At 37.8% G+C, this 23623-nt stretch overlaps 3 protein-coding genes and 1 long non-coding RNA gene across 6 annotated transcripts; 1 reads left to right on the top strand and 3 right to left on the bottom strand.

Annotated features, from left to right (window-relative positions):
• Positions 1-1904: 1904 nt before the first annotated feature.
• LOC111804370 (uncharacterized protein At3g49720-like) lies at positions 1905-8398 on the bottom strand. Of its 3 annotated transcripts, XM_023689146.1 has the most exons (8): positions 8219-8398; positions 7384-7523; positions 7153-7192; positions 6971-7009; positions 5788-6162; positions 5124-5179; positions 4474-4640; positions 1905-2148 (listed from the first exon to the last, which is right to left on the bottom strand). In XM_023689146.1, exons 2-7 carry the CDS (start codon positions 7495-7497, stop codon positions 4488-4490), a joined length of 777 nt encoding a protein of 258 aa, XP_023544914.1. In that variant the 5' UTR covers positions 7498-7523; positions 8219-8398; the 3' UTR covers positions 1905-2148; positions 4474-4487. The 3 variants fall into 3 exon arrangements, with proteins under 3 accessions (XP_023544914.1, XP_023544915.1, XP_023544913.1); XM_023689147.1 differs by lacking the exon at positions 1905-2148 and having other exon boundaries at positions 4230-4640; positions 8183-8398; XM_023689145.1 differs by lacking the exon at positions 1905-2148 and having other exon boundaries at positions 4231-4640.
• Positions 8399-8971: 573 nt separating this feature from the next.
• LOC111803978 (putative pentatricopeptide repeat-containing protein At5g65820) lies at positions 8972-13560 on the bottom strand. The gene is made up of 2 exons (XM_023688607.1): positions 11203-13560; positions 8972-9577 (listed from the first exon to the last, which is right to left on the bottom strand). The coding sequence occupies exon 1, from the start codon at positions 13390-13392 to the stop codon at positions 11446-11448; it is 1947 nt and encodes a 648-aa protein (XP_023544375.1). The 5' UTR covers positions 13393-13560; the 3' UTR covers positions 8972-9577; positions 11203-11445.
• Positions 13314-14176, top strand: LOC111803980. Its single transcript, XR_002816450.1, has 2 exons — positions 13314-13377; positions 13567-14176. It is a non-coding gene; the product is annotated as an uncharacterized LOC111803980 (long non-coding RNA).
• LOC111803979 (DEAD-box ATP-dependent RNA helicase 16-like) lies at positions 14031-21919 on the bottom strand. Its single transcript, XM_023688608.1, has 15 exons — positions 21640-21919; positions 21234-21392; positions 21027-21116; positions 20765-20893; positions 19281-19381; positions 18866-18980; positions 18387-18518; positions 17996-18061; positions 17697-17873; positions 15624-15719; positions 15163-15294; positions 14992-15074; positions 14704-14741; positions 14404-14618; positions 14031-14263 (listed from the first exon to the last, which is right to left on the bottom strand). The coding sequence occupies exons 1-15, from the start codon at positions 21805-21807 to the stop codon at positions 14174-14176; spliced, it is 1791 nt and encodes a 596-aa protein (XP_023544376.1). The 5' UTR covers positions 21808-21919; the 3' UTR covers positions 14031-14173.
• Between the last annotated feature and the right edge of the window lie 1704 nt (positions 21920-23623).

The following is a 23623-nucleotide window of genomic DNA, read 5'->3' as shown; positions in this document are numbered from 1 at the left end:
CGGGAATTGACTAGAATTTGGTGGATCTGTAGATTATGGAGCAGACAACAGGAAAAGAAATGTTTGGGAGTCCAAAAGGAAATCCAAACCGCCCAAACTATTTATTATGAACTTGAAAGGAGCATTGAAGTGGTGTAGACCAGGATGTGTCCCAAACCCAAGTATATATGCAAGTGGGTCATTAGCCGCTAAGCTTTTGATGACACTCTGCGTGGACCATTTTCCTTACACTCCACTCCAAAATCCAGCTGTTTTCTCTTCTGCTACCTAACACTTCCACTTCCACTCTGACTTAACTACCTTTTGTTTCTACTGGTTTTTTGACCCAACTGATTAAAAAAGTTGGGTTCTTTTGGAAGAAAAGTACCAGATGGAATGAAGCTTAAACTAGCTAGCGTTTGATGCCACAATGCATGCCATTGGTTAATTGAACACAGGGTAGTGGTGAGTTTGGAGTTTGGGGCCGCCTTGTGGCCTCAACAGTGTGTGACTGCTCATGTGCCTGCAAATTGGAGTTGTAGCTATTTGCATCAGCTAGCTAGGCAAGGTCCACCACATAACTGCAGACTAAGCTGTCATGTCTTAAAACACATGAAAACGACTACTACATACATACAAACCATTCCCTCCACACAAAATTCTAATTTCATGTGGATTTAGAGGTGGAAACCCAGAAATGAAAACCCAAACGCTCTCGAGAAAGAATGATTCAAATGAAGCTAGCCCACTTTTGGTTTTGCTGTGTGTGTTTGTTTTGAAGGCCCATGAAGGAAGTTGGGTTGAGACACGCAGCCAGCTGGGTTTACTGAGATGAATACCTATAGTTTGTAATCTGGAATATTAATAATGATTGGATGATGGGTTCCCAAATGGGAAACATCAAGAGCTGAGATGGGCCAGATAGACATATGAACCAGCATTTCACAAAACATTCAAGGACCCTGACCCAGTCAGATCAGGACCCATCATTCTGGTAACAACAATTTCCATGTTCTCAATAATAATACGGTATCAGTGTTGGCAGAAATTGGTTGTAAAGAAGAGAACCCGACTGCTGCTTACACTTATATCCTCTTTTCAACCTCAACCGTACCAATAAGATCAAAATGATTTATTGGTTTAATCATAATTAGCCAATTACTAACCTTTGAATAAAATCTGTCCAAGTTTGGCTTTGATCGTCAAAGTTGGCACGGTTACAAGTGGCTTGGTTGTTGTTCTCCTCTATCACATCAAACAACAGCTTCACTCGCATCCTGGGCCTCTGTTTTTCAAATTTGATATTACCCTCTGATTGAGCCGGCTATATACTTATATATACAATTAATCCAATTAAAAGGTTTTTTTTAAAAAAAAAAAAAAAAAAAACTAATTTCTACCCAGAGAGGGGGCATGAGATAAGTTTCGTAGAACCTTCAAAGATTAGGTGAATTCGAGTCGAAGTCATTTCTATAAACTACAGGGTTGAAAGAAAAGACAGTCTCGATCATTTGATTGCATTCCCAAACTCTGTTGATGCATAATTGGAAGCCATTAGGGAGAAATCTAGATTTTGGTATAATAGACAACCATTTAATACCAACTCAATTCTATGTAATACGAAAATTTCAAGGGTGCATGGATTCAGAGGACAGCCATTGTGTTCAAGTTACTTGACATAACTGTATTCATAGCTGCAGCTAGAAGATGAGAAGAACAGAGACAAAAAAAAAAAAAATTCCAGCCGAAACAAGAGTATACAGTTCAGAAGATAAATTATTATACAATATCAACATGTCAGCAGGATACATCAGATCAGAGTTGGATCAGTGGGCATGATGAGTAATAGGCAGAAAATATACTAAGAAAGCCACGAGCCAAAACGATACAAAACGATAGGACCATCAGTAGTATTCATCTCGTTAAATAAAAATAATTAATATATATATATATATATAGTAACCTTGAGAACACTAAAGTCTCCCGTGTTGACAATATTGTGCCAATGACATTTCCCCAATCCCACCACCCAAAGAAGAAAAAGAAAAAGGAAAAAAACGCGTACATCAATTGCTGATTCTCCACCTGTCTAGCTTCTTTTATGTTTGTTTATAACATAAGAATGACAAGAGAAAGAGACAAAAAAGAGGGTAAGAAATGATTTCATATCTTATGATTTGATATCAATGGTATGAATTGAGATNTTAAGTCTCTATTGAGATCATAACTGATGGTACAAACCGTGGCAGCCATTGCTCCTCTAACTCAATCTAATACTTGTTTTGTCAGAGACCAAATTGCTTGTCAAAATATGGAAAAAAAAAAAACATCCAGACATCCAATGATCGGGAATTGACTAGAATTTGGTGGATCTGTAGATTATGGAGCAGACAACAGGAAAAGAAATGTTTGGGAGTCCAAAAGGAAATCCAAACCGCCCAAACTATTTATTATGAACTTGAAAGGAGCATTGAAGTGGTGTAGACCAGGATGTGTCCCAAACCCAAGTATATATGCAAGTGGGTCATTAGCCGCTAAGCTTTTGATGACACTCTGCGTGGACCATTTTCCTTACACTCCACTCCAAAATCCAGCTGTTTTCTCTTCTGCTACCTAACACTTCCACTTCCACTCTGACTTAACTACCTTTTGTTTCTACTGGTTTTTTGACCCAACTGATTAAAAAAGTTGGGTTCTTTTGGAAGAAAAGTACCAGATGGAATGAAGCTTAAACTAGCTAGCGTTTGATGCCACAATGCATGCCATTGGTTAATTGAACACAGGGTAGTGGTGAGTTTGGAGTTTGGGGCCGCCTTGTGGCCTCAACAGTGTGTGACTGCTCATGTGCCTGCAAATTGGAGTTGTAGCTATTTGCATCAGCTAGCTAGGCAAGGTCCACCACATAACTGCAGACTAAGCTGTCATGTCTTAAAACACATGAAAACGACTACTACATACATACAAACCATTCCCTCCACACAAAATTCTAATTTCATGTGGATTTAGAGGTGGAAACCCAGAAATGAAAACCCAAACGCTCTCGAGAAAGAATGATTCAAATGAAGCTAGCCCACTTTTGGTTTTGCTGTGTGTGTTTGTTTTGAAGGCCCATGAAGGAAGTTGGGTTGAGACACGCAGCCAGCTGGGTTTACTGAGATGAATACCTATAGTTTGTAATCTGGAATATTAATAATGATTGGATGATGGGTTCCCAAATGGGAAACATCAAGAGCTGAGATGGGCCAGATAGACATATGAACCAGCATTTCACAAAACATTCAAGGACCCTGACCCAGTCAGATCAGGACCCATCATTCTGGTAACAACAATTTCCATGTTCTCAATAATAATACGGTATCAGTGTTGGCAGAAATTGGTTGTAAAGAAGAGAACCCGACTGCTGCTTACACTTATATCCTCTTTTCAACCTCAACCGTACCAATAAGATCAAAATGATTTATTGGTTTAATCATAATTAGCCAATTACTAACCTTTGAATAAAATCTGTCCAAGTTTGGCTTTGATCGTCAAAGTTGGCACGGTTACAAGTGGCTTGGTTGTTGTTCTCCTCTATCACATCAAACAACAGCTTCACTCGCATCCTGGGCCTCTGTTTTTCAAATTTGATATTACCCTCTGATTGAGCCGGCTATATACTTATATATACAATTAATCCAATTAAAAGGTTTTTTTTAAAAAAAAAAAAAAAAAAAACTAATTTCTACCCAGAGAGGGGGCATGAGATAAGTTTCGTAGAACCTTCAAAGATTAGGTGAATTCGAGTCGAAGTCATTTCTATAAACTACAGGGTTGAAAGAAAAGACAGTCTCGATCATTTGATTGCATTCCCAAACTCTGTTGATGCATAATTGGAAGCCATTAGGGAGAAATCTAGATTTTGGTATAATAGACAACCATTTAATACCAACTCAATTCTATGTAATACGAAAATTTCAAGGGTGCATGGATTCAGAGGACAGCCATTGTGTTCAAGTTACTTGACATAACTGTATTCATAGCTGCAGCTAGAAGATGAGAAGAACAGAGACAAAAAAAAAAAAAATTCCAGCCGAAACAAGAGTATACAGTTCAGAAGATAAATTATTATACAATATCAACATGTCAGCAGGATACATCAGATCAGAGTTGGATCAGTGGGCATGATGAGTAATAGGCAGAAAATATACTAAGAAAGCCACGAGCCAAAACGATACAAAACGATAGGACCATCAGTAGTATTCATCTCGTTAAATAAAAATAATTAATATATATATATATATATAGTAACCTTGAGAACACTAAAGTCTCCCGTGTTGACAATATTGTGCCAATGACATTTCCCCAATCCCACCACCCAAAGAAGAAAAAGAAAAAGGAAAAAAACGCGTACATCAATTGCTGATTCTCCACCTGTCTAGCTTCTTTTATGTTTGTTTATAACATAAGAATGACAAGAGAAAGAGACAAAAAAGAGGGTAAGAAATGATTTCATATCTTATGATTTGATATCAATGGTATGAATTGAGATGGAAAACTTGGCAGCCGGGCTTGTAAGACTGCTTGGATGCTGCTTGCTTAAATTTCTTGGCAGCGCCTTCGTTCTCTTCTAAGCTTGTTTGGGTGAAAAATCGAATCCACCAAGACGAGCTCCTCATTTTGGCCTTCAAATATGAAGTAATGCATCCATTACATTAATGAAATCACACACAACCATATTATGCACCTCTCAAGTATACCACCTAAATAATATGCTCTAACTACTTACTTACGGCCTTAACTCATCCAATTCAAGATTGAAGTAATTTTAGAAAATAATTAAATGAACAACAGATATCCCTAATTGAGGGGAGGCGCAGGGCAATGTGCAATTTTCCCTAACGATTCATTCATGCACAAATTGTGCAATAGATGTCTACAGCTAAAGCTGTAACATACTTAAACTACAGTTATGAAAGCCATAGGAGTTGGTTTTAAGAGCTCGTCCATTCACTATTGTTCCACGAGCAAGTAGATCCGTGAATTTACACATTATCCATATTGTTTATAATTTTATGTGAAAAACACAAAAAAAAATTATGCATGAGCATACACAATAAAAATGGCACACATAAGATCCATATAACATGCTATAAGTAGTAGCTTACCGGCCGTCCAAACTTTGTTAGCTCGTTTACTTTTGCTTTCTGCTGACCAGGTGAACCTATACAAAAAGGAGAGAGTAACAGGTCACCAGACCTTTATCGAATAGAGGATATTAATGTCGGATAAGAAATAATGAAGACCGACATCAAAATGTTGTTAGCAAGAAGAAAAGGAGAAACAAGTTATGCAATAGAGAAGACTCCTAGTTTATTAAATATTTCTCTGTATCCACAACGTGGTCACAAGATTTATAGTCCAAATAATTATGTATGCTTGCTATAATGACAATCAGCTAAGAGGAACTCTCCAATTGGTTCCTTGTGGGTCAAGAAAAGAAGTGTAATATTTGAACAGTAGTAGCTACTTCTATCACAAAACAAAGTAATTCTACTCCACAGTGATGGTTCAACTGGAAATTCCTAGTTGACTTAAGTTTTCCATCCTAGATTCAAATCCTCTCTACCCAACTTGTACTTTTAGTAGGAGCAGAGCATCCAACATTCAATGAGGTCATTCACCACACGATTGTGGAGTTTCCATAGTGAAGTAGATACACTTCAAAAAATATTTGCCAATGATGAATTTAAAACAAAGTGATTGGTAATGAAATTATGATGCAATAGAAAGCAATCTTTACGATGTTGCATAGAGCTTTCAAAAAGTTACCAGAAAATATAACAAGACCATCAGAAGAAACCCTTGCAAATTCCGGAAGAGTTTTGTTCAGGTATTTGGGGGATAGGTAATCCATTGCATCTGACACAATAACGTGAGAAAATGACTTTGCTCTATAGGGTAGAGGGAATTTGATATCCGCCACACGAACAATGCCTTTGTTCACAAGTGATTTGCAGTTTCCATCGACATCCTCAATTTCATATGGTTCTATGCCCCATGCTTCTGTTTCACCTTCTTTCAATAGCTTGGATACCACAGAGCAGGTATCCGGACCAACATGCAAAACTTTGTTCATACTATCGCCATATGCTTTCTTTAAGATGGGTACTGCTTTCAACAACTCCAATGTGCATGAAAAATCACCTGTAGGTTCAATTTTGACAGTAAATGCTCATATAAGCAATCAAATCTTATAGAAGCATCACCAGGATCAACTATCAAATCGTTACATTTTACAAGTTGCAAGCATTTGCACATTGTAACTAAAATTGATCGAGATCATCAAACCACCATAGAAGTTCTTTAATATTACAGCCTTTACCATGCAAATTCGTTAAAAATAACCCATCAAGAACAAACAAAAGAAATACGAATGTGATATCATTTGTCCCCAGTGAATCAAGATACGGAGGAAAACAAACAGTACAAAATTGCAACCCCCAGGGGTTGTTGGGAAGAAAGATAGTAGACTTTGGAAATTGGGCTCCTCGGGTCATTTCCCAGGCAAAGAATTCACACCTTAATCTTTGATCCCAAGGGACTTATCAACGGCTTATGGAAGATAAAATGTCTAGAAAGAGTAAATGTCTCAACAAGGATTCTTCGTTTGGGAGGCTCAGACATGGCAGATAAAGTACAAAGAAAGTGTCAAAGCTACTGTTCTGTTTTAATTGCTGAGTGCTCTGTTTACAAGCAATGAAGGATGAAGTTGTTTTTTCTTTCATTATTCATATAGTGCAAAATGTTGGGGGCAGTATTTCATCTTCGATCTTACCCAAAGGAAAATATCCTATCAATTGCTCAGTAAGCATAGATTCAAAAACAAAGGATTGTGATGTGAAAGAAAGCAAAGAATGCTCAAAGGGACAAACATTGCACGAAACGGTGATAAAGAGGGAGAGACGCCCGATCCCTATACGTCAAGGAGGTTACAAAGGAAAACTTAATTTACCTTCAATCTTGCTGACTATCTTGTTGCCTCCAAATGAACCTGCATTGATAAATAGCTGTTCAATGAATGAGACAATAATCCCCATTTTTCATTTCTTCGACTATAATCAAAGTATACACCCGAAACTACTTGGAAACATATCATGAATTGAGAAGTCTAGAAATTGTAAATCAAATACAAACCTGGTCCACTAAATGCATAGACAAGTAGAAGAACTGCTCCCTGTGAAAACCCACAAAAAAAAAAAAAAAAAAAAAAAAAAAAAAGNATACCAATGGATTATGTTTTACTGAGTGGTAACGTTACTATGGAAATCACGGATTATCATCCAGCCACCGCAATAATCTATAGAAAACGATAAGAAATATAAAACAAATCAGGAAAGAAAACTGATTCTTAATCATGAAAATTACCACAAGGACCAGGCAAATAGATAACAGGGGAGATGATTTTGATTTCGCGTTTAGAGCCCCAGCAAATGGAAAGCTTCCATTGCGGCGCGTGGAAGTAGGTTGCCTCCTTTGCATGATTAATAGTTCAAAAGAATATGATTCTGCATTTGATGAAAACATAAACAACCGGTAGTAAGATTGCATGTCCATTAAATAGACAATCTGATTCCATGGAACCAAAATTCAGTTCAAAAAATCATTCTCCTGAAAGTAGCAACTTGTTACAGAAAGCCACCGACACTAGAATGAAACCCATGAGGGAATTTCCAGACACTAGATGTCTGTGGCCACTCATGTCTATTTATCCCCCACTTCCAGCACCCACCCATCAAAATCGAGTAAATCAAAAGGATGCAAATTTCAAGAGTAAACTTCCAAAACTAAATCAGCAAACAACACGAACTGCACAGCTCAATCTAATTTTCAAATCATCATCTATGGCCTCCATACAGAACACATATTTATAACCTATAATTTCATAGATTTAAAACCCAGAAAGTAAAATCCGAGAAGGTTAAAAAAACGAAGCAAATTTAGCCCACGATTGAAGGGGGGGAAAAACAAACACCATTCGTGCAAAACAATGCAATGTCATACTGGAAACTGAAAGAAGCACATAGATCGATGTAATGTAGCATTGTGGGTCGATGTGTTTCACCCCCAGTATCAAGAGACAAATAGAAAGGCAGCAGAAACCTTTCAAGTTGTGAACAAACTACAGAGATTGAGATAAAAGAATGGATAAAGGAAACAAACGCACAGGTAACAGAAACTTGATGGGATCTGGAAAAATCACCTTAGATCAGATAAGAGAAGAAGGAAAGCAGCAGCATTTAGTGTCTGAAAGTCCAGATCTTGGATCTTAAAATTAATTTTCCCCTTTTTTGGGTTTGGTTAGTTATTGTGCGTAGTTTCATCTAAGGAGAGGGAAAAGAGGGAGAGAGAGGAGAAATGGCAGTGGGAAAAAGGGAGGAAAGGGTTATTTTAGCGGTTGATGTGATGGGATGCTTAGTAGTAAGAGAAAAGAGCATTGGCGGGACCCTTCAACGTGCACAGTGTCACGCGCTTTTGCAATAATTGAATTGACGGCATTTCTGTCAGCCGTAGTCAGCCCATCCAAACCCACAAGGCCAAGCCTTGAGCTCATCTTTCCGGCCCCTAGGCCTTGCCGACATCCTAAAGTTGCACATTGTTGCCTCTCAATATGAACGTCCACGCTCGCGTAAGCGTGCTCGTTGGCATATCACTGAATGTCTGTCTCTGATGCCATTTGTAACAGTCTACTGCTAGTAGATATTGTTCGTTTTGGTCTATTACGTATTGTCGTCAGCTTCACGATTTTAAAACAAATCTGTTAAGGGGAGATTTCCATACTCTTATAAGGAATATTTCATTTTACTCTCCAACCGAGATGGAATCTCGCATTAGCTCAATTCTCATTTGGTTTGATTTTATAATCGAATTTGTTTTGGAAATCCTAAAACACAACCAAAGGACTTCTGCTAGAGAAAGGTCTTTTTCTCAAAAGTCATCTAAAAACTCGCCTTAAAACCAAACACAATTGGAACAATCTTATATGAAGTACAATTCTTAACCGTACAAAAGAAACTAAATATGCCAACCAAATTAACTAACCATACAGAACCGAAGCAGGAACAAGCATAGCATAGCATAGCACAGCACAGCACGTCTTCTTTTTCCTGTCTCCGAGAATTTCAGTGCTTTGTAGCTAGCTTCTGAAGCTCCTCTTCTGAAACAACACCAACCAGTCAAGAAGAAGAAGCTAGGACTGAATATAGCTGATGCACTTCAGGATTTTTCAGTCACATTGGAGTAGTCATCTTCTTGGTGTTGTTTGCTGGGTTGATGTATGGCCTCAGTCTTGTCCTCATGTCTATATATGAGTCTCTGTTCATGCAGTCTCATATTCAAATTTTCAGGAATGAAATGAATTGCAGCTTTGTCCCCAGTGGGTGGAAACAGAACAGACTCAGAGACCTGAAAATTGATTGCTTGATTTTGTTTTGACCAGCTATCGAACCTTTCACTGGGTAAAGAACATAAAGCTCTGTTCCGCAGAGAAGAACTGAAAACACTCCAAGACTTTCATGGCAATGAGGTACTTCGTCTCAAACACGAGCAACTCTATCTCTCTCTGAGAAGTATAACACTAAAATGTCATTGAGGTGCTTTTACAGGTATAGCATATCCCCTAGCTACAGTTCTGTCTTCCTATCAATGTTACGAAGTTTGATTGCTCTTAATTTTTGTTAACTGCAAGAGGAAATCTATGATGACACAGATTATCGTAATTACAGATCATTTCCTAGAAGGCAACATAAAGGAACTCAAATGAAGTTTTGAAGTGGTTGATATGAAACATCTGATTTAGTTATAGAAGGAACTGACAAAAGGAATGCTTGATTTCTTCTAGGAGAAGAGGTATCAAGTATTACTTTGGATATAATCACTTCAAGTATAACCCTGCAAATATTGGCAAACTTAAGGAAAGGTAAACTACTCGTCTAAGTTGAAGGAAAGGTAACAGTTTTCTATCGAGAAAATTGCATACCTGAAGTCGATGATGTCTGAACTTGAGGAGAAAGTGAATTTCTCGCATAGAGTATAACAACCTAAGCCTACTGCTAACAGATACTATCTTTTTAGATTTTTCCTTTCAAGTTTCTCCTCAAGGTTTTTAAAACACGTCTATTAGGGAGAGGTTTCTAGATCTTTATAAGGAATGTGTCCTTCCCCTCTCCAACTGATATGGGATCTCACATCGAACCATGTAGTAGTACTACACTATTTGTTGGATTAGATGGATATACCTATTTGAAATTGACCCAATAGCTTACTGCACCAAGCTGATACAGCGGAAAGTGAAAATATCATCTCCTTTATTTATAAGAAGAAACAATGAACATGCATACATTTGAAAACAAAATAACGAGGTTAAAATAGAGATAAGTCATATTAATGAATAAACACTGCAAAATCTCCAAGGACCCAGATTGAATCACAATCTTATATATTTCAGCTGTAATATCTGAATTCCTGTACATATTAATAATATTGACGCTTTACATCTGTCCGCCAGAGTAAACTGCCTTGTGTGTGATTTAGAATTTATGTTGTACAGAAACATTTGGAATCATATAGTTTGGCTAATGTCGGGTGGTTTGATTGGAGATCGATAAAGTTCTAAACAAATGTGAAATTATTGAATTTTTCTAATTGAGTGTATCTTTGGCCTGAGAATGTAAAATCTTTCATTACTGGGATTCATTATGTTCTAGATGGATAAAGCAAAACTGCGTTGTAATTTGTTTCTATGAAGAAGATTTTTTATCCTCTTAAGCCTCTGTGGTTACCTTTGGCTTTTGATTTTTTGGAATGAATGTTTATGACACCACCTATGGCCTATTTTCTTAATCTATCAGGAAATCCAGTTTTCTATCAGTGCAATAAACACAGTTACATAACAGATGGTTAAATGGACATCCCTCTTCCTTTTTTAATAAGATCTTCATTCTGAAAAATAAAAATGTACATAAAGCAGGAGTCTGCCTCATCGGGTGATCAACAAGAATAACAATATGAAATCTAGCAATGAGCAAAAATGAAAAACATAGTTCCTAAACCTCCACCCGAGAAGTGATATCATTGTTTTTCTGGTGAAAGCCGAAAGAAATGACTAAGATGCTGAACATGGTACCAATTAGCAGCTATCTTGATCTTCATGCATAGCAACATAAGGGTTAAAGCATTTTGACTAACCTTCTCCTTGTGGCAAGTTTTAGACCACAAAGATCCCACGTGTAGTTTCCTCACTAATAGAATACACCTATAATTGATATCGGCTGCAATGAACTAAATCAGAGAGCCAAAGAACACTTCTCGTCAATTCAGTAAAATGATGGACGGCAGATTGTAGAAGCAGTAATGATGCACCAACCATTACAAATCAAATCTTTTACAGAAACCGCAGAATGAATCATTCTTCGTGACAAGGCTCTTAAATTACAGGGATTTAGTCTTTTTGTGCACTCCACCCCAGCGGCGTTTACGTGCTCTTCTTTTCCTTCCATCTTCTTTGGCCTTGATTTTCTCTTTTAAATCTCTCTCCCCTCGCCTCTTATACATCTTGAAAGTGATGTTCCTATCTGCAGCCATCTTCCTCACCTTATCTGTGATCTCTACAGCTAGTTGTCTATTGTAAAGTTTCTTCAGGCCACGCATTAGCTTGGCAAAAGTATCCGGCTGCGGCATTAGGTCTGCATCCATCATGTCCAAGCAGTAAGAACAAGCCTCCTTCACATGCCCGTTCGAAAAAAGTGCGTGAATCCAAATTGTCCAAGCACTGACATTAAGTTCACCTCCTTTAGTAGTAATACAACTCCACATGTTTTTTGCCAATTCAAGCTTTTGATCTCTCAAAAGACCATTTGTTAGTTCCTTCAAAGTACCATACTGTGGAGCAGATAATAGACCTCTTTCAACCATATCTTTGAAGTAATCACAAGCTTCAATTAGACAACCTTGACTAAGAAACCCATGAACCATCACAATATATGTGTCAAGACCTGGATTAAGCCCACCAGCTTCCATTTCACCCCAAAGTCGAACAGCTTCCTTGAGCTCCCCCAACTTGCATACTAACCTTATGACTGTATTATAGATGTTAAGGTCTGGTAAGCAACCAATCTTCCTCATTTCTTCCATGAGTTCCATACACTCTTCCAGCTGTTCCTTCTTTTCATGCGCCATCATTATACACAAATAACTCAACTGACTAGGATCATGGCCTTTCTGAATCATATTATCCAATATCTCATATGCTCTGTCTGTGTTCCCCCACTTGCAAAATCCACTTATCAGAGTTGTGTAAGTCACAACGTCTGCCTCGCATCCCCTCCCTTGCATCTCGACCAAAATACGCATTGCCTCGTCCATCTTTTCCATCTTACAGAACGCCTGAATCAGAATTGTATAAGAAGCTGCATTTGGCCCACAGTTCACTTTCTTCATTTGCTCCAACAGATGAAAAGCATCCCGCATTTTCCCTGCTTGAGCATACCCACCAAGTAAATTGTTATAAACCACAATGTCCGGCTCAAAACCAGCTTCCTTTATTTGGACCAATACATGCTTCGCCTCCAAAATCTTGCCTTCTCGGCACCAACCATACAACAATGATGTGAAATGTCTCAGAGTGGGATTAAACCGAATTCTCATATCTTCAAATAGCGAAGCTGCTTCTTTAACACTGCCATTTTTACACATAGCATCAAGAAGGCACCCAAATACGTACTCATCAGGTTCGCACCCATACTTGGGCATTTCATCAAGCACCTCAACTGCTTTCTTTACCATTCTGGCGGAAGCGAACCTCCTCATCAAAACAATGAACACTTCAGGCGTTAACATGTATGGATTCTCTCTTCTCATTTCCTCAATCAGCGCCCATACGGCTCCGAACTGTCTCATCTTCCCCAAGGTTTTAATCATAGCTCTATACACTTCATAACTATGCCTGTAACCCGGTTGCTTCGAAGCCCAGACGAAAAACCGGTAACCCAAGTTTCCGGCATCGCCACACCGGCTTAAAACTCGTTCCGGAAGACCAGAGCGTAAAACGACACCGGATTCCTGCAGAGCAAGCTCGAGTTTCGGAACCCTGGTGTGGAATTTCCTTAGAATCCTGTACACCTTTTCGACGTCAGCGGAAAATTCGTCGGCGTCTCTATCATTGGTGGAATCATGCGGAGTAGTTTTCAGGTGAATAGGCCCAAACCCTCCAGTCTCTGTTGTACCATTGGGATTCGTGTGAGAGCTTATTGGAGACAGAGACAGAGACAAGTGCGGTTTTCTGAGAAAGAAGGTTAATGGGGTGTTCGATTTCGTGAGTAGTAATGCAGAAGGTGGATTGTTGAAGAGAGAAATGGTTCTCCGGTAAAATCTGTGCATCTTTTTTTGTCAAGAGCAATTGGACTGAACGCCCTTACATGAACTATATGCCCTTGCGTTCACAATCTTCTTCTTCCTCCATCCTCCTCCCTCCACCAAACCTTTACCTTGCCGCAAGCAGCAGTTTCTTTTTTCTTTATTAATATTTTTATGATTGAAATGGGTTGATTTCAGGTTTGATCGTTTTCTAAATCTAGGCAACGATATGTCCCAGCCAAGCATTGGCAAGAAGCCGCCAGTGAGAGAATTGATGAAGAGAACTGGTGCAACAAAGCAGCCGGAATGGAGCTCCATTACCGAACGGTTCCAAACTACAATGCTTCAACTACTCTATGAAGCTATTATGATCATACACATTGGGTTTGGATTAGACCTGATGCTCGTATTGTGATTCATCGCACACCCAATTATTTTGCTTCTTTGCCATTTTTAAATTGAGATTGGCTTAAAACATTTTAGTACCAAATGTAATTGAAAATTCAGATGGACGTCGAGGATTAGCAGGTAGGAGGAAACCCTATTTAAAGCAAGTTCTGGCCACCCCAATCTTATAGGCCTTTATCGCAGGAGCTTTTTTAAGTCATGTTTTCTATGAGAGTGAAACAACAATTACAAAGCTGGTAAGCGACAATTTCACCTTACTTTTCAATCAAAATCATCACTATAACTGAATTTCACAAGGAAAAATTGCCGAGTACATTCCTGCTGAACTATAATTTATCACTAGTTTTCAATACAAAATTGTGGATACACTGGCTGTTGACCATCCAGGATCGACAAGTCAGACAGAATTTTTCTTCTTGCGTCTGTTGTTTTGGTCATCACTTTTGCCTTCTCTCTTCCCCCCACCACGGCGAGATCTCTTTGAAGCCTATTTTTAAACAAGTAGAAATGCAATTACCAACTGGCGGGTTAGTGGGCGACCAAATTGTTGAAATCAGGCAAGAGTGCCAATTAGTAGTAACTACCTACTCTGAGACTACCGTCAGATTGAAACAAGCAAAATCGTACCTCAGCCGAAAATGTTTTAAGAGGGTCTTTATCATTTCTAGATTTTCTTTTGAACCCACGCCGACGGCCAGACTGTGTATTTCCCATTGCTGCTCTAGCAAGTTTGATGATTTTGCTGGCTTCTTGAGTTACTGGGTCGACAAGATAGTCAGGAATGTCACGCAGGTGAGGAGCAGGGGGTTTCTTGCTAAGAATCTTATCATGTTTCAACAAATCTGCACAAGAAACTCCATTAAACTTAAGCAGCATAAATGGGTAAATGTTGGTACAAACAACTAAAAATTCAGTAAAAGATGTTACCTAAGTCCCTCGGATTAGAATCAAAGTGAGCTTTCAATCTGGATAGGAAACAGAACGAGAACACATTATGAAGTTATTAAATGGACGTAAATATGGGCATAATAACACTCCTACATTAACAAATTAAATTGGATTATGCGCACGAAGTGAAAGACATGGACATGCTGGTTAAATGACTGTTTGCAACTTGGGTGGTGCAGTAATTGGCAAATAATTGTTTTCAAACCTAAAGCAAACAGAATAGTACAATTTTTCAGAAAATTTAGACAAGAAGGGGAAATAGCTCACTTTTCAGAGTTAAGAATCTCGTTCCTCAAATCCAGAGCTCGAGATTCTCTAATAGCAATTTTTGTCACACTCTTCGAAACATCCTGCGAAGGCACGCAGAACACATCAATAATGAAAGTTAAATATCTAAATGGCCACCCTTAAGAAATATTATATATGCATCACACAAACCTCAGCTCTATAACGTAAAGACTCTACTGCATTCTTAGTAAGTAATGGAAATGGTACAATAATGTCTGTATCCCCATCAGCTCTCAGGAAAGATTGTATTTCTCCAAAAATATCCATCTCATCTGGAGAAACCTATCACAATAGAGAGAGAAAGAAACAGAGAGTATTAATGAGATATCAACACCAACATTGGTTGCAGTTACATTTACCAAGCGCACATGCTTCACGTGATAAGGAGACAGCATAAGAGAATATATAATAAAATACACAAGCTGGGTAAAGGATGTAAAAGCACCCAAGGAGGTCAACAGAGAGGTTAGTTATAATTAACAGAGTCCAAAATTAAATATGTCAAAAGAACAAGAAAGAAACATAAGAATACACCAACACCCTCAAAGAAAACCTCAAGTAAATAGTCACTATAATGCCGTGAAGTACAAACAGCATCTCAAAATACCAACCAATGAGATAGAAGCACCAGTATTATAAGCTCTTCCAGTACGTCCTATACGGTGTATGTATCCTGATGAACTTGGAGGCAACTCAAAATTTATAACCTGAACAGATAGCAGTTAAGTTACTGTTAAAAGCTTGCTTGATGGTTGAAGCCAGCCATCAAGAGACTGAAAATAATATCAGTTATCAGACAATGTGTAAATTGTGTAACATGATTATTGATAATTCGCATAACACAAGGAATTATATACATGGGTCGTACTAAGTACACTACTTGTACAATGTACTACATACACATTAAGAGACCTAAAAGGAATATATTAATAGAACAAATCATAAACCTCTCTTCCTCCACCACGGATCAAAAGAGGAACAGAAAAACAAGGGATTCAGTTCATAAAAATTCTACCACGTACAAAATACCGAGTAACTCTTTCTCATCTCCAATTCGCTGATGATACGATCTTTTTTTGCTCTGGGAAGGAGGACATTTTTTAACTATGAATCACACCCTTACTTTCTTTGAGGCCATGTCAAGCCTTAAGAACAATAGAAGTAAATGACAGATTTTGGACCTGAACAATGATCCCATTAAGATGAGAGAGTGAGCTAAGCCGGCAAGGTGGGTCCAACATCTAATCTAGGGCTTCCTCTTGGAAACAACCTGACGTAGATTTCTTTAAGGCCTCCTGGAAGAGAAACTTTTTTCTCAAAAGAGGGAGGCTTACCCTAATCCGGTCTGTTTTAAGTGGTATTCCCATTTATTTTTTCTCCCTCTTTAGAGCCCCATGTTCAATGTATAAGAGCTTGGAGAAGCATATGAGGGGCTGCATGTGGGAAGGTGTGGAGGAAAGCAAAGGAACACACTTAATGAACTAACAGATCGTGGGAAAATCCATTCACCGGGGAGGGTTGGAATTAGGGAATTTGAAGGCACATAATTGGGCGTTATAATATGGGATTTTTCCCTTGGGTCCTCTTTCCTGTAGTCTAGGACTATCGTGAGCATGTATGGTTCTCATCCTTTTGATTGGATGTTGGTGGGGTTAAAGGCACATTCACAGAATTGTGGAAAGAAAACTCTAACTATCTCTCTTTTTCTTATATGATTCAGTGTGTGGTGGGCGATGGGCTTGGCATCTTTTTTGGGAGGATAGATGGTTGGGGGATCACCTTTTCATTTATCTGCTATGAATAATTGTTGTGTTTGATTGTTTGTTGCATTCAGGAAGCTTGCCCTCTCTTTCGTTTGGATTTTATCATCCTTCATTCGATAGGGAAATGACAGAGGTCAAGGCCCTACTTTCTTTACTAGGGGATGTCGAGATTGAAGAGGGGAGAAGGGATGTTAGTATTTGGAGTTCTAGCCCTTTTGATGGCTTTTGTTTCTGTAGATCTTTCTTTCATTATTTGTTGGACCCCTCTCCTCTTAGGAATCTGTATTCTCGATTCTTTGGAAGATGAAAATCTCAAAAAAAAAGTTAAAGTTTTTTGTCTTACAAGTTATTCATGGAAGATTAATACCTTGGTCAGGTTCTCAAGGGTTGTTGATGGTTGGGCCTTTTTGTTGACAGTGTTCGACCTTCAATTAGCCCGTCATAGAGCCTTTAGTGATATGATTGAGGAGTTCCTCCTCCATCCATCGTTTAGGGGGCAAAAGAGTTCTTCTGAATGTTGGGGGTGTGCTTTATCAGGAGTATGGAAGAGAAATAATAAAATATATAGAGGGATTGAGAGGGACACTCTGTTGGTGTTTGGTTGGTCCCTTGTGAATTGTAATGTTTTTCCTTGAACATCTGCGATGAATTCCCTTAGTAATTATTTGCTAGGTCTCATTTTGTTAGATTGGAGAGATCCTTCCTCTAGGGTGCTCCCTTTGTGGACTTTTTTTTTTTTTCAATTTGTATGCCCTCATATTCTTTCATTTTTTTTTTTTCAATGAAAGATGGTACTTTATTAAAAAAAAGAAAAAGAAAAAAATACTAAGTAACTATAAAATAGACATATTTTTATCAAAATAAATAATTTAATAATTGTAAGAACAAATACGAGTGAAAGAGAGAGATTGATTTGCATACTGTGTAAACATTTTTGAAGTCAATTCCTCGTACTACTCCAAATTCAGAATCTATCTTTTGTTTGGCACGTTTTCTGGACTTTCTCTTATCAACATTACTCTCCTCGTTGGCTTCTTTTTCTTTTGTTTGACTGTCATCGGTTGCAATTAAATAGTCAAACAGCCCAGCGTTAAACTCCTGTGAAGCCAAAGAAAGAACAACACGTGTAGTATACGAGGTAAATAACACACCAAGATTGCTTAGCGTTAATTTATCTCATGTAAACTGTACAAACACTAAGCTTTTATAAATACGCATACCTCAAGAATATGGAGGCGAGAATTTTGAGGCAACTCAGCATTTAGAACAGCAGATTTGATTCCAAACTGTATCAGGTAAGCAGTAAATCAACTAAAAACAAATTTTCTTGTGGGTCGGGGTGTATCTCAGATTATATAAGGAAATGAAGTATAAATATAAAAAAGTTCAATTAAAAAACTAGGTCACAAAAGAAGCTACTGCAAAAGGAAACGGTAACAGTACACAACAATGATCTAGAAACCATCTGCACAAGATGATAACTTGGTCCAAAGTATACGTAAAAGAAAGGAATTGTACAAATTGAATAAAGATCAAAATACGTTTTTTAAGAACAATATTTTAGAAGGGCTCATTCTGAACAGAAGAAAAAAGTGAACCAGAGTCATTTACCTTCTCCAGAAACAATTTCAACCTGAAGCCCATGTCTATGGTATTTGTGAATATGAGAACTTTTTTCTGAACCAAGTCCAACTTTAAGAGTGAAAGAATATGAAGTAACTTGTCTCGAGCATCACAAGAGATCTTGAAACATTAAAAAGACATGCGCATATCAATACTTTTTAAACATGAGTTTAAACGATAGATACAGAAGAAGTTATATATGAATTAAAAAAAANAAAAGACTTTTTAGCACCAGTCAAAGTCAATGAAATGTTGTTATTAAAATGAGAACAAGGAATAAATCATATACACTATGTTAAAGAAATTTGTCAAAAGGAATATCCTTGATTTTTTTAAAACTGATGATTACAAACTTACAGGGGTACCAAAGTAAATGATTTAGCATCTAGGAGTAACAATGTAGACATGTTCACTTAAAGGGCAAGAGTGAATAATATCTTTTTCATGATGAGTGCAGAGGAACCTACCCAAAATTGTTGAACATTTTTTGGAATTAGATCATCTTTAATGTCTCCCACTTCGGGCAAAGACAAAATGAAGGGATTATGCAGGATCAGCTTCTTCAATTTATCAACATCCTCGCTGTCAGAAATGCAAACCCAAAATAAATATCCACATTAATTGATCAAACAAAGCACAAAATTCTATAAACCAATGAGATAAAATTCAACCAAGTTAATTTTAAACAAGCTAAAAGCTAAGAAAATGAACAGTGAGTACATGCCACCTTCCATAAATAACAGACTAAAAAATTATAATAATAAATAAACGGACAAACTGCCATCAATTAAAAACACAGTCTACCAACAGAATGTCTCAAAAGATTATATCGGTCTGCAAGGACTGAAAAATACAGCTTGTGAAGGCAGTGTAGATAACAACCTTGATGTAGCGGACATGAGAAGGCATTGACAGGAACGTGGAACATGTGCTGCAAAAGCTTTTATATCATCTTCGTAGCCATATGACAATAGCAAATCTGCCTGAAAACAAATATAAAACACTTTATCTACCAGCACTTAATCCTATAAGAATTTTCTTAATCTTAAGGTGATATTAAGAAACTTGTACTTCTCAAAATTTAAAATCGTAGAATCAATTTTGCAAACATGTGGAAGAGAAAGAAAATGAAAAGTAGCCTATCAATCTATATCTCTATGCAAAATCTCCACCTGATGTTTTCTTCTTTTTTATGAATAACTGAACTTTCATCAAGTAGAAATGAGAATTCAAGGGCATACAGGGAAAAAAAACCCACAAAAAGGAGGCAAGCTAAAGAAAAGACATCTAATCAAGTAAAATAGGATCTACCAGAAAATTACAAAAAAGTTTGGCCACCAAAGACCACAAAGAGACGTTGAACCTAATAAGGGCGCAAACATCACTTGAAGACCTCTAAAGACCCTATTATTCTATTCCTCTTCAAATACCCCATAAAATAACACACACCAAAATCCTACAAAAACAATATCCTCTCTCAAAAGGGAGGATTGGGAAGGTATATTTTAGCAACTATTTCTTTATCCAGAAAATATTAATTTAAAAAAATCGATCAACTATTTCCATAGTTTTATGACTTGGCATATTGATCCATCTATACTGCAGTGGCTGCACCTACATTTCTCTTTTCTTTCTTTTCTAGAACATCACTCTTTTCTTTCTTTTCTAGAACATCAGTCTCCTTAAAAGAATGTTCCCAAGAAGAAGAAATAGAATCCATCACTCCTTGGAATAAACTGCACAAAGTATCATTTCTTTTCTTTTCTTTCCCCACTATTATTCGATCTAAGAAACACAAGGACAAATGTTCCTATAGATTCTAGTCCAAGGCAAGCTGAACACTAGTGATGTGCTACAAAGGAGAATGCCAAACTTTTACATCTCCCCTAACTGGTGCATTGTTTGCAAAACAGACTCAGAGAAACATGCTTTCTGTTTTCAGGCTGAACTGATGTTTTGGCGTATATGGTTGGAAAATAATATAGAATTTTTTAGAGTTCGGATTTCAATTCAGCTGGTTTATAGGATCTCATTTGCCCCCACTCTTCTTCATGGTGTTATATTACAATATTGTTTTGTAATTATGATTTATTGCATATTTTTGTCAATCAGGAGGAGCCAATTCAGTTGGTTTATGGAAAATTTTGGTCCCCTTCTTTTGTATATGTCTCTTCGATCAGTATATTATCCATTCCACCACCCCCAAGAAAAAAATCTTTTATTACCATTACATGTGGCCAAACTGTAGCTGGCAGTGCTACGGAGATTTTAAAGTTGAACCAAGAACATAAAACCACATGTAGCACTACCCATTGAGAAAATGAGAAGATGCAGGGATGCTGATCACATTGGTACCATAATATTACCTCATCCAGAACGAGAATTTCAAGTGATTCATTGATGGAGGTTGGTTGGAGAACACCAGCAGACAAGCATTTAGGGATGCACGCAGGCGTAGCAACAATAATATCAGGTGGTCCTGCCAACGCAGTTCGCTGCAAGAGACATTCATCAAATAGATTCAGTAACCAGCACAAAAACCTGAATCACCTCGCTACATCTAATAGTTTATTTCAGAATCTATTCCTCCCAATATACTTGGGTAAACGAAAATGAACCTGAACCTACCAAATCAGAATGTGACATGCTGCTTGTCAATGGGACAACTTTCACTTGAACTCGACAGAATTCAATAAGAGAAGAAATTTCCTTATAAACCTGCATGCATAGTGCGCAAGAGTAACTCAGTAACTGATCAATCAAAGAGACTAAACTAGAAAATACAGCTCAACCTCCCTCAGATCCTTCTCAGATGCATTAGCAGAACAGCCGTACCTGTTGACTCAGCTCCCTAGTCGGAACTAGAACAACTGCACTTGGACCTGACTTCTTCTTCGTACTAGAACCAGTAAACAGCTTCTGAAGCAACGGAAGGAGGTACGCGAAAGTCTTCCCAGAACCAGTCTTCGCCCGAGCCACCACATCCTTACCTTCCTGAAACAAATAGAACGTCACAAAACACCTCCTCGAATGGAGCAAAGAGTAAAGAAGAAATCAAAATTCAAACTTAGAAATTATCTTTTCCAAGCACGAAAGGATACAGATTAGCAAATGAAAACAGTAACTAAGATGCAAACGAAGCAGCATCAAGAATTGAACAGCTCTCCCTCCAATCAGGAAGCGCAGTGCGTATGGTGAAGGAAACAAATACCAGGGACGTCTCTAACGATTAAATGCGTACCAAAATTAACGGAATTGCAACGTGTTGTATGGGCGTTGGCTTTTGAATTCCCTTCTTGATTAGCGCGCGAACTAGACGAGGGTCCAATCCAAGTTCTTCGAAACTCAGGTTATCTTCTCCGTCTTCCTTTTCCTCCTCATGTTCAACTACTTCGGAAAGCTTCTCCATGCTATGCTATCAGTAGATTCAGTAACAATCAACCAAAAACAGAAGCTTCAATAGAAAAGAAGCCGAAACCGCGAAAACGCAGGGGTTTCGTAGGGTTTTGGGAGGGACTCGAGAATCGGACAGGGTGAGTAAGTACCCCAATTAGGGCTTGGGTCGGGTCAAAACCCAAAATGAATAAGCCCGTTTACGCTGGCCCATTGTTCCCATGGAAGAACCCGCTCGGCTGGCGATAGTGGCGTGGCTATGAGTATGAGTGCTGGATATTCATTTTTTTTCATAAGTAACCGGAAAATAATTAGAAATAATTGTGAAGTAGATTTGAATAACGTCATCCTCACCCATCATAATTCCCGTAGATAATGTCAAAATAATATATATTAAAAATATAGAATCATAGATATCGCTCACCTACTTTACACCATTGAATGCTAGAATACGTCCCTCGTGAATCTTATCCAACCAAAGAATTCTTCTACACAAGAAAAAAAAAAATTAATAATAATAATAATAATAATGTGAATTTCCATTTAATTTATTACTTATTTTTCATCTGATAGTCTGATAGCTCAAAATTCTGTAACATCTAACCTTTAAACTAATAATATAATGTATAAATGAGTGAAGTTACATTATATTGGGTCTCAATAATTAAAATTGTATGGTTGAACGCCACAAGTGGACACCCTTTACCATAAATACATAGCATTTACTAGGCACAATAATTAAAACTAATTTCCGAGTTTGTAGCTAATAAATTAAAAAGAAAGCCCAAAAGTGATCATTGCCCCCACAACAATGGATGGCCCAGGCCCAAATAATGGGTAGCAAATGGGGCCCAACTCATGATGAAATGCATGCCATTCTCGGAAGAGCCATTAATTTCGGGGAATGAAAGCATGTTTGACTTTGACCCTTCCTTATCTCTCCTCCCTCTTTTACTTTCGGTGTGAAGTTTAAACTCTCTTTATTCAATCACACTCAACACACCATCCCTGCCCCCACCCCCAAAAATACCACTTTTTCTACCTTTTCTAACGAGAGGAATGAACCAGAACTAGAGGAATCGAACCATTCTTTATAAAGTCAAAAATTTCTCTAGATTAGACACCGTTCAAAACTCTGAAGGAAGCTTAGAAGAAGTAACATCAGTTGAGTAGCTACAAACTTTGGTGAGTATTTGTGTAATTATGGATGTTTCCTGTTTGGATTAAGGAGGTGGAGAGAATATTAGCAAATTTGGGATCAGTTTCATTCCATACTGATTCTTTTAACCCCATTCCCCATTTCCAGCATCACTAAACTCCAAACTTGTTACTGTTCAACGACCGTTTTGTACCAGTTTTTGGACTCATCCACACAAATTCTACTCACTCTTCTGAATTTCATTTTTCAACCCACAAAATCAATTCCCATAAATTGTAAAATACCATCATTATTATATCTGATGACACTTGAGTAAAGTTTTTAAATCAGCAGCAGTAAGCAAGCAGTAATAATGGTGCCACCTCAAGTTTAGTAAGAAAAATTGGAACAGTGTTTGATTTGTAAAGCGAATGGAAAATGGGTATTCTCTGACGCAGTTGCACACTGGAGGCGAATAACGGGTATGGCTTAGATTCAAGTAAAGCCCGGACATTCGGAAAATTTTACAAAAACAAAGAAACTTATGGGCGGGGCGGGGCGGGGGAAGAGTGATTGAAGCTACATCGCAACAAAATAGATAGCCAACAGAGCTATAAAGACAACAAATTTGACCCAGAAAATGGGCAAACCGACAAGGGCTGAAACATGTAAAGCGCATAGGCAATATGTGTGA

Source organism: Cucurbita pepo, chromosome LG10 (genome assembly GCF_002806865.2).
Source record: "Cucurbita pepo subsp. pepo cultivar mu-cu-16 chromosome LG10, ASM280686v2, whole genome shotgun sequence".
Classification (NCBI taxonomy): domain Eukaryota; kingdom Viridiplantae; phylum Streptophyta; class Magnoliopsida; order Cucurbitales; family Cucurbitaceae; genus Cucurbita; species Cucurbita pepo.
This window is presented reverse-complemented; position numbering and strand designations above follow the sequence as displayed.

Excerpts from the sequence above, each read along its gene's own strand:
- LOC111803978 (XM_023688607.1), bottom strand. The coding sequence starts at position 13,392 with ATGCACAGATTTTACCGGAGAACCATTTCTCTCTTCAACAATCCACCT.
- LOC111804370 (XM_023689146.1), bottom strand. The coding sequence starts at position 7,497 with ATGCAAAGGAGGCAACCTACTTCCACGCGCCGCAATGGAAGCTTTCCA. Across the intron at positions 6,163-6,970 it reads GATAGTCAGCAAGATTGAAG|GTGATTTTTCATGCACATTG; the intron begins GTAAATTAAGTT and ends TTGAACCTACAG. Across the intron at positions 4,641-5,123 it reads TAACAAAGTTTGGACGGCCG|GCCAAAATGAGGAGCTCGTC; the intron begins GTAAGCTACTAC and ends TCATATTTGAAG.
- LOC111803979 (XM_023688608.1), bottom strand. The coding sequence starts at position 21,807 with ATGGAGAAGCTTTCCGAAGTAGTTGAACATGAGGAGGAAAAGGAAGAC. Across the intron at positions 21,393-21,639 it reads TTGCAATTCCGTTAATTTTG|GAAGGTAAGGATGTGGTGGC; the intron begins GTACGCATTTAA and ends TATTTGTTTCAG. Across the intron at positions 18,062-18,386 it reads TGAAATTGTTTCTGGAGAAG|TTTGGAATCAAATCTGCTGT; the intron begins GTAAATGACTCT and ends TACCTGATACAG.